The 11,259-nt window shown below is 29.9% G+C and overlaps 1 protein-coding gene across 1 annotated transcript; it reads right to left on the bottom strand.

Annotated features, from left to right (window-relative positions):
* Window positions 1–1,251: 1,251 nt before the first annotated feature.
* LOC119676384 (RNA polymerase II degradation factor 1) lies at window positions 1,252–2,447 on the bottom strand. The gene is made up of 2 exons (XM_038087621.1): window positions 2,430–2,447; window positions 1,252–2,357 (listed from the first exon to the last, which is right to left on the bottom strand). Exons 1-2 carry the CDS (start codon window positions 2,445–2,447, stop codon window positions 1,260–1,262), a joined length of 1,116 nt encoding a protein of 371 aa, XP_037943549.1. The 3' UTR covers window positions 1,252–1,259.
* Between the last annotated feature and the right edge of the window lie 8,812 nt (window positions 2,448–11,259).

Raw genomic sequence — 11,259 nt, 5'->3', positions numbered from 1 at the left:
AACATTCGAAATGTACAGGGCAATCAAATTTGTATCAGATACTTTTTGAAAGTCAGGGCGGTTATTTTTTTCTGATTAGAAGCTAGATTGTTATTTAAATTAAGTATTGTTTGACTAAACATCAGGGAGAGGTCCACACTTGCACAGAGTATAGAAAGAGCAAATTAAAGCATATCATTGATTATTGGATAAACTATTTTTAGAGACGAAATTCATTTACAGTTAAGAGACTTAGTATAGTCTTAATAAAGAAATTCCTGTTTGGCTCTTCTTTAGAGACACAACCACGACAAATGTCATTTTAGGGTAGACTTCACTAAGTCTACCCTAAACTAGGAAGACATGCTAAGACATTTCTTAGCATGTCTTCCTAGTACGTTCCGAGCTGTCTATTTTAAAACAAAGTTTACATTAATTTCAGAAACAAAATATTTAATATAAACGTTAGTATAAAAAGTATAAATTACAAGAAGTGGGTTCCTGAGCTGTCAATATCGATACCATAGAGCTGATCAGATTCTGCTTTAGTGGAATTAAATAGATTCAATATTAACTTTCTTTATTTAAGTTAATACTACATAAAATGAACCAACACTTCCAATGCTTTTAACGTTTCTAGAATTATGATTTGTTGAACGGTTTTATAGAAAGTTGAAAAATTTCATATACGATTACCTGTATATAAGTGTGTCGCAACATTTTTGTGCAACATACTTGTTTCGCGTTATTATATTAAATATCTTATATATTATTATTAATTTAGTATTAATTGCTTACTTCACTATTTCTTTTTTTTTTAAAGATAAATTTAATCACATGTTTTACTTAATTCCAATTTTTCTGATTATATTTGAGACAATAACAAATTTGCATATATTAAATCGTTAATAATACCACATAAGCAATTCATGTTGCCCAGCTATTTGAAAAAGCTATCAATTATGTATGTAGCTCAATGACAAATGTTGCGCAGCATTGTTGTGATACTTTTTGATATGTTTACAATGCATATTTTTTGGAGTCATTAGAAATAAGAAATTTGTTTACGTTTCAAAACCAAAAATAACCAAAAATAACAATATTTTTTTATGGCAAACTTTAACGTTGTTCATTTATTTAAATTTCAACAAGATTATAAAAAAAATCATTTTTAAAAATTTTTCTACAACACTTTTAACAAAAATAAATTAATAATAACAAAAAGATTAGATTTTGTAAGAAATATGTTTCACTCCACAAAAAAGTACGAGTCTTTGTTTTTAATTATATATATCATTTTGTACTATTTCAGAGTATTCATAAAGGCGTCGGTTTTTGGGTCTAACTTCAGATAATTCTGGTTTTCGATAATATGAACCACCAGCGTAATCACGCGAATCTCCTGCTATTCCTGCAGCTATTTTCTGACATTTTTCTGAAACTGGGGTTACAATTGCACGTGCATCGCTTACAATTTTTTGATGTTGTGCATCCACTTGACCTGGTCCCATAGCAACATTTTGACATTGTACACCATAGCTGCCGCAGTTATTAATATGTCGCGTAAAGCTGCGAGTATCACCATTAATTTGTTTATATGGATAGAAATCTAGAGCTGATGCTTCTGATTGTGACACGTAGTCACCTCTGTTACCAGTTTGTTGTTGCAGTTGTGATTGTTGGGATGAAGTTCCACCGTATTGTTGTGCGCCAGCATATGCAGGTTGAAGTTGCTGTTGGGGAGCATAGGAAGTTTGTGCATTGTTATTATAATATGTTGGCTGTTGTTGCTGTAGTGCTTGGACATGTGCATTTTGAAGTAATGGATTTATATTTGCGCTGTATTGTGGCTGTATTGCAGCAACATTTTGTGTTTGATAAGCGGTATTATGTTGTGCAACATTTGCATTGGCAGCATATTGTGTCTGTGTATTGTAAACATTGCGAGCAGCATGTTGTGCGTAATTTTGATTCACTGCTGCTGTTGTGAAATGTGCTTGTCCGCCAGGATTTACAGGTATGCTAGGCACTTGTGCAGGGGGTAGGTAGTTATTAACTGGTGAATTGTAATGTGGTACATTATTTAAAGGAATATTATAGGCAGCGTGATGGGGTGTATGATGGCCCTCAAAAATTCGCTGTGAACTAATCATTTGTACTTCATAACGTTTTCCACCTGTATGTATTATAGTTGTTTTAGGTTGTTGTGTTCTTTGTGGTGGAACTAATCCTAATATTTGCTGCTGTGGCTGTTGTGGTTGTTGTGATAGTTGTGGCTGTTGTGTTCCACCGGACAAAAAAGGTCGTTGCGGTTTTTGATAATGATATTCTCGACATTCTGTTATATATATAATGTGGATAAGCACTAATCCAAAGCCCTAAAATGTTTTTAAAAGAGTTATTTCTTTTTAAATAGTTAAGTTTAAAACAATTCGTAAATTATAAATTACCAACGAAAACGACTTCATTTCTAGTAATGTATATTAATGAAATATTAATGTTTTAGAAAAGCGCTGCAAAATCCAAGTACGTTGTTTTCACGCTCGTAGTTAAAATATTAATGATGCATGCATAAAAGCAATAAAATGTTTAAGATCTACGAAATATAACATTAAAGAAAAAATAATAAGAGATACAATATTTTTACATGAATTTTAAAAAATTAACAAAAAAAAAAACAAACACAAGCCAAATGTGATAAGCAAATCCAGTACAAAACTACAAACTCAAAATGCATAAAATCAACCTACGAACTTTTGCAGATGCACGAACTTCAAAGCGTACGAGTAGACAAAAGTGGTTTTAATGACTTCCCCGAAATAATTTTTGGAAAAATTAATTCATTTGTAGCAAAATTTTTTTTTTGAGAGTTACTCGAATTAATAGAAACTTAATAGTAATAAATTTACCACTATATAGATGCGCAAAATGTTTTTAAATGAGATAAAAATTAAAACAAGAAAAACATCAAAATTGCCCTAATCAAATTATAATAAAAAAATCTTTAAAACCTAAAAACGCAGAAACTTGTTTTACGTCGAACGCATATCTTTTTAATGTCTTTTCAAATCTCAAAGCCAAGAGACAGTAGCTTACTTTTCTTGTCTTCAAACTCAAATTTAGCTTAAGCCAACTCTTTGAGAGTCGATTATCAAAATCAAGTTACTAGCTTCGTCATTATAGTAATTCAATAAAATTTCTTCATCTGCAGCGCTGTTTGTCCACCGGCGAAAAGTGTTACAAACTCATTCATCAAAGTTGAGATACAAACCACAAACTCAAGCTTCAACAATTGTCAGTAGTAGTAAAAAAACGAGAAGATAAAAAACACTTGCGTTGCTTACACAGCACACAAATTGATGTTTCAAATTATCAACTGAAATTATTCATCTTTGGATTTTGTTAAGCTCCGATTCATTATGTTTTCACAACTTAAGTACAACTTGTATCTTTTTTCGCTACGCGTTTTTAATGATTTAACAGAAAATTTAATTTATTCATCCATATGTGGTAATAGATCATTTTGTATATTTCGATGATGACATCTGGAATGATCGTTCAAATGTTTATGCTGCAGTGTTAAGTAAATAAGAAAGATATTTTTTAATTGGATTGATTTATTATACATAAATAATTAATTTAAATTGATTCGATTGTGATAACTATTACAACATTTTTATACAAATAATGCCATGAGCCTACAGACCTAAAATTGTTTTATTGTGTGTCGGAGAGGAAATGTGTCATTAGCTTTTACCAAAATGGGTTAACGCAAGTTTTTATAAGATGGTTAAGATAAATATTTCGGATATTTAGTTTATGTAATAAAATTCACATTTATTATTATTTATTATAGTTTTGTGAGTAATTGATGACATGAGTAAAAAAAAGTACTACGAAAATTAAAAAAAAAGCAATTACGTAGATTTATAAAAATTTCTTTTAATTTAATAAGAAAATTAGAAAACGTGATGTAAGTTTTAATCGATTCGTGACTAATATTTTGTTTCATTTGTGAGAAAAATTGAAAACAATTACTATTTATGCAATTTTTGGTTAAAGTTTAGAAGCTTACGAAAGTTATCTATCACACCCATTTTTGATGTACCCGCTGCATGAGTTTGGTACTCTTTCTAAATTACTGACCAGACTAAAAATTAACTTTTGCACATATGGTTTGTTTGAATGCTAGTGAAAATGATTAGAAAATATCTGAACTGGTTTGGTTTGATTCAATAACATAAAAATGTCGAAAATTTCTATTTAAAATCGGATCTGAACCGACTGTTTTACGGATAAAACAATGTTAGAAAGCATCTCTTACAGTCTAACATAAAGAATAATTCATTAAATTTGAAAAAAAAATAAAATAAAATAAAGTTCTATAGTTTTAGAAAGAATTTTAATTAATACTATTAAAAATGGCGCTAGAGCCTCATCCAAGAGCAACATAATTGTATCTAAACATGTTATAATGTATAATATTAATATTAAGTTACTTGTTGACTCTAAGCAACAAAAATATGTATGACAAAGGCTTATTCTATGTCTCCTGTTCACATCCGCCATACTACATCATGCTTTCATTAATCTGAAACAATTATGCTATATGTAATTTATACAGAATTATTTATTCAGTAGTTCCAAAAGTAAATATAAATAAAATACATGTGTGATAAGATTTTTGATAAATTTTTTTTCAACACATTATTTAAAGCTTGTTATGAGAAGTCCAATAGAATATTATGCAAATATTCTCTATAAGACATCTTACAATAGAGAAACATTAATGACAATGGACAAGTATAGTATGTGCATTGTACAATATCCCTAAAAAATTAAATAAAAATTTGATTTGAATCCATTTTTTTATATGGTAACCTCATTGAATTGCAACCAACCTTATACTGTTATAATTTTCAAAGTGATGGAAAACTGCATCCATATATCGTATAACAACAGTTTTTTATTGGCCAATATTTTTATTGTGGTTGCACTTATATGTAACAGTTTGATAGCGTTATAACACATTGGTCGATAAGTCCGTAGGATGACACATTGGTAGCAACACATTTGAAAAATGTATATAAAGCTTTAAAAGTGACAACTTTCAAATGATACCTGCCAAAATTTCATGACAAATACATGATGACTCATTTAGTTACAACGGTTTTAATTGTTGAACGTTGGTTTTCAGTCTTTAAACCCGACTATAAGAACATCGAACGTAAAAACAACTTTATCTTGCATGTCCATTTGTATATGAGAAAATTTTTGCCGCATTGGCTGACAATTGACTAAAAATGACAACGTTTCGATAAGAGCGATATGTAACAATGGATGAAACTTGGATCTACCCTAAAAAATTACTACTTTTCCGCTGACCTCAAAAAAATGCTATAGGAAAAGAAAGTTTGTTTTTGAAACTGATCCATATTTTAAAATCAAAAATGTATCACTTTACAAAAGAGGTATTGAAATATTATAAAAGCACTGAAATGATTGTACAACCCTTGAAAGAGACTATATGAATTTAGCCAAAATATTGTGTTTTTGTGTCATTGGTTTATCTCACAGACTTAATAGGCGATAGGTTATTAGAGCGATAGCTCGTTCTGAAGAGAAATAGCGCTTCAAATCTTTGTGATACAACTTGGAAAATATATCAATAATAATTACTTATGACTATTTTAATAATCACAGAATATTTTTCAAGGCATTTCTTTAACCTTCCATAAAGCTGAAGAACAGGTACCGTCCTTACCGCTTACCGTTCTTTCTTCAATAAGAAACCACAATCTTTCATATGTAAAATTTTGCAGTGTATCTTAAAAAAATCCTTCAAGTGCATATTTAATCACGCACAAGACATAGGCTAGACAAAAACTACTTAAAAGTGACTGATGTGAAGAGGATAATGAAAGATTTAAGTACACATTGCGTATACGCAACATTTCTTTCACTATTGTTTGTTTTCATTAAAGCAGAGAATACACAAAAGCTGGCTGGGAAGATTTGCATTTTCTAATTTCCAAGTACGTAAGCGCCTTCTTGAATGGCGTGACAATTCAGGGTTAAATTGAAGATATTTTCAACACCCAGAAACACATACATTTTTGAGATGAACACGCATACATACCATACAATAGGTGGTACAAAGACAGGAATGGCATAAAGGAAAGTGTGTAAATATTCACGTTGGCACGCATAAAAGTCAGTGCAATGAGAAATGCATTCTATGCTGGTAGAAATGCATTTGCTGATAAAGCACGTGGAAGTCAAATGACGTTGACGTTGCTATCGTAGAAACCATTGGGGATGCAGTATGTTCTAGTGCAGTTTGCAGTTGGTAATTGTACTTGTACTTGTTTGTAGACAGTTCTAATTTTTTTTCAGAGTTTTTTTCTTCTTTCTTTATTTGGTGTAAATATCACGTGACACTTTAGACACCTTGTGGTTTAATAAAGAACGTCAGATGAGTTATTTGGTTGGAAACGAGATTTTGTTTCACTTGAAGCAAAGATGTATATAATTCTTTTGTAGATATAAGCTGGTATTTATGTAAATAAAAACCAAATGAAGTAGGACTGGTGTTAATGTTTATATTGTATGATATGAATAGATTCATAGGTTAATTGCATGTATTTTTCTAGGTGACTATAAAAGAGATTTGTTTAATACAGTAAGAATAAATGACAAGAGAAGTTTAATTAAACAGGAAAAATTGTATTTATTATATACATATTATTTATTATATAAATTACTTTGTTACTGATTAACAATAACAATAGTGGCTTTTTGGAGGCATTATTTATTATGTAGGAGTATTGCCCTTTACTCAAAAAGTATTGGAATTTGTGATTTAATATTTTTAATTTTACTATGATGTGATTTTTTATTTAACTAAGTTTTTCTATGTATTCAAGGTCGCTTCTTGTTATACATTACTTTAAGTAATACAACAAAAAAAATTTAAAACAACATTAATTTAATTTGTTAATATCCAGTAAAAATTACAGTTTATTTATTTATAACTGATATTATTTATAACTCCTATTTTCTTACCGAAGATGTATACGCTTTAACTTCATAGTAATTCATCATCATTTTATTACTAGTAATAAATCTTCGCATATTAACTATGTATTCTTCGAATAGTCGGTGGGGTAAAGCTTATCTACATTTTCCAATTCTCTACTTACTATCACAGCTGTTAGAAGCAGACGAGACTTCCAGTTACATGCTTTGTAATTGTTCAGCTTTGATCTGGACCATGTCTTGTGTTTGATTAGAGTCTGTTGCAGCACAAAACACTATGGTCTATGGTCGCAGTGCTCCGTTCCGTTAGGAGCCGGTACTCTGTTTATTTCTATTCTATTCTATCACAGCTGTTATCTAAAACTAATCGACAGGTGGAGCTAAAAGTTGACTTAATTGTATTACCAATATTACTACAAGTTAGGAAGACATTTTAATATTAGTCGTATCAAAAGTTATATAGTTCATATTGCAGATTTCGAAAACTTTTTAACTAAAGGCTTTATAAGTTAGATTGCTTTCTTCATTCATTCTTAGTTTTTTTATTTATATGTTTGTATGTTGAGAGTTGTGTAATTTCCAATTATGAGAAAATTTTTTAACATTTGATTTCTTTTGACTTCATATTGGTTCACTTACATTTCGTTAGATGGCGCTAAAAGTTCATATAAAAGCCATTACTAGCACATGCTCAATTGGGAAGATATTTTTATGTTAGATACAGCACATATTAGAAAGGGTAAACTATTTCAGGTCTTAGATACAGGTCTTAGAAAGGGTAAACCATTTCGTTGTAGTAAGCTTAAATATTTTTAGTTTTTTATTAATTTTTTGTACAATTATGCCGGAGTTGAATGACATTTTTCATAGAAACAAATACGTCATAGACAAGAGGGCACACATATAATAAACAATACATATACATATCTATAAACTGTAGTGGTGAGTGGAACGGAAAAGTATTTGCTACATAAGAACAAAAACTTCTACTAAAAAGAGTATAAAAAAAAAATAATGTATATGTGAGTACCAGATCGAGTACAAAAAAAATGAAATTCAATTGCATAATGGCGCATGTGTTTGTCTGGAACTCTTTACCTCATTTTTTTTTATTTTGAGTTTTTTTTTTTTAAGAACAAAATCACCACCTATACATCCATCCATCTCATCTTATTAAGACAACAAACAAAAATGTATTTTGTAATACAAAAAAAAAAAAAATAAATAAAAAATAAACAAGAACATGAAACATAAAACATAAACTTCTTTTACTTTTTAGTCTGGCAGCTTTTGTTTACAGCTTACAACATATAGGAAGCCATTTAAGTGTTGCTTCTTGAGAAAATTGCAGACACAGAGCGCTTTTTTTCTCATTTTTCTTTTTACCTTCTTATGTGCCGCACTGCTTCAGCTCCTTTAATGGGAAGTGTGATGGTAGAGAATATAGCTGCGGGTGGTGTTGCATAATAGAGCATGTTAGAGTCACAATTGTGTTGCGTCAGCATTGTGTTGGGCCTACCGGTGCAGCCTTAGCCTTGCATAGTTTTTGGAGCGAAATACTGCAGCAATCGACTGCAGTTTAATTACTTTATGTAGCTTAAGAGTTCAAAAGAAAAAATATTGAAATAATCACAACAAACCGAAAAGTGAAATAAAAATAGCATAGAAAAGGTAATAAAGCATGAAAGTACACAAAATAGCATCAGAAGTCTTAAAACTCTTAGGTGGATTTACTTTGTATATGGTATTATTGGGTTCACTTACAGCTTACCGGATACCATATACCAGATATGTGATACAGACTTGCAAGTAATACATTTGCTATGGTTTATATACATCATTAGATGTGCGGTCAGGTCAAGAGTACGTATATGTAAGGTAGACGGCAAATACATTTAAGATGGAAGAGTATTTTATATTAAATTTTTTTATCATCTTATTTTGATATCGAAACGAGGATTAGGTGAAAAGTTTTTCAATATTAAAGTTAAGGTCATTTAAAAAACCACAGAAAATGCATTTGTATATTTATTTTTTTTAAGTTGAAGCTCTCTTTATCAAATGATAAAGACTTTTAAGAAGAATAATTCTGTGGTTTCGAAGTATTACTCACGTTACAGAAGCACATAATTTTGGTTTGAATTACAACAATCAAAAGTTGGAGGGTGGTGGGCACTGGAATTTAAAACAGTATGAGAGGAGCTTCTTTCACCTACCGAACTCATCTATCATCTATATTGCAACTAGCAAGGAAGTCACAATATTAGTTGTTTGATGGTGTATGCCTCATGTTTGTATTAGCACGTAGCAAAAGATTGATTACTTTTGAACTGTTTTTACGGTTTGTTTGTATATTTGTTTAGTAGTAATCGTCACACATTTATTAAAAATTATAGGATTGTAGTGTTCTGAGAGAGTAGCTTTGCTTTGGTTTCTCATAATAAGCAATCAAAGCAAATTAAGCGCTGCCACAATTTTTTTAGATTAGGGAGTAAACTGTACTTAATTTAATTTCATTAATTTGAATGTAAGACTAGCGGGACTATTCTAGGAAAGTATCGTAGGTATTCTCGGTGGAGGAAACAAAGCTGATATTATTGAAAGTTGTTCGAAATATAGTCAAACCCAATTTTCTAAAACTAAGAGAAAATGGAAAGTGCGGTTTGAAAAATGCAAATTAATATAGCTAAAATTTAATCTATCTAGATTTTAATACCGACTCGTTTTGCGTAAAGTTGATTCTAGGTATTCAAGGAAAAATATAATCCATCTAGATTTTAATATCGAATCCTTTTGCGTAAAGGTGATTTTATGTTTCTGTTTAAAATCAAATTCTTCTGCCTAAGTCTAGTTCCCGAAATCGAATTCTTTTATGAAGGTGAAAAAATTCGTTTCTGCTTGTTGAAACGTCACAAAATTTTGACAGTATAATAGGGAAGGATTTACGTTAGTTGCCGAAATACGGTGTTATTATAATATCTATTTTTAGTAATTCAAATTTATTTTGGAACGTACCTTATTTGTAGCATATGGAAATAAAAAATGGTTCCATTCAAAGCAATCAGGTTTTTCTCAAACATTTCTTAGGCGCTATACTTCTCTTCCTTCACAATTAGTTTGGTTCAGTTCGCGTGACTCTATATTAACAATATTTGTGCTTTGTTAGGAATTGAATATATATAAAGGGATGTGAACTTCGTGTGGAACGTATATGAAGTAGAACGTAAGCCACTTAGGATGAACTAATTCTTATTGGAAAAGAGTGATCAAATTATATTTAATATGATTATTCCATTATTTCAAATATCTCTGCTGAATCGTATATGAATCTTTTTAACTGGATAACCATGAAATAAGAAATTCCCAAAATGTATCCGAAGATCACAGGAGTTCGAATGTTTCAATTTGGCTATTAAATATAAACAAACAAATGTGCATTGAAAGTTTATGCAGGCTTGGCTACTTGTGCAAAAACATGATTAGTCATCGTTTTTAATTTGATATGTTACTCGATATATGATACTCTGAACGGCATTGTATGGTCCGCCAAACTTCAATAAATTACTTATATTTTTGTGCTTGTAGATCTACTAGACACTAGATTATTAAGCTAAATCAATAAAGTTTTGAAGAGACTTTTTGCTAGTTAAATTGGTGTACTTTATCATATATTCTCTCTCAATATTTAAATTTACTACTATCAGAGTGAGTGTGTCACGGCAATGGTTAAAAATGATTTAAAGTCATCATTACCATATGGGACATTTAATACCACTTCTTGTAAATAATTTATATTAAATATATACATTCTAAAAAGATAATATGCAGTCTTTATGTAGTATCAAATTAAGAAAGTGTTTAATAGCAGCACATTAAAGCTTATTTGGTACGCTTTTATCTCTGCAAATTATTATTGTTAGAAAACGTGTATTATTACAGATTTAAAACCAAATGCGGAGAAAATTAATATTTATGAATTATAATTCCAATTGGTAAATATTATGACCAAGATGTAAAATTATGAAAATTGTCTCAAATATCATATCATTTAATATCTTTATACTAAAATGAGTTAATGATGTATAACAAAATTTAACCAGTTTATTTAATGCTGTGATTATATCGGAAATCATCCCTGATTATTACAAAAATCTGCTATATGTTTGAATATCAATATTTTTGATAGGGTTTGATTGGTTTAATAGATTTGATAAGAATAGAACGATATTAAATATTTTTATA

The sequence above is a fragment of the Teleopsis dalmanni genome, chromosome 2, assembly GCF_002237135.1.
Source record: "Teleopsis dalmanni isolate 2A chromosome 2, ASM223713v2, whole genome shotgun sequence".
In the NCBI taxonomy this organism is placed as follows: Eukaryota; Metazoa; Arthropoda; class Insecta; order Diptera; family Diopsidae; genus Teleopsis; species Teleopsis dalmanni.
This window is presented reverse-complemented; position numbering and strand designations above follow the sequence as displayed.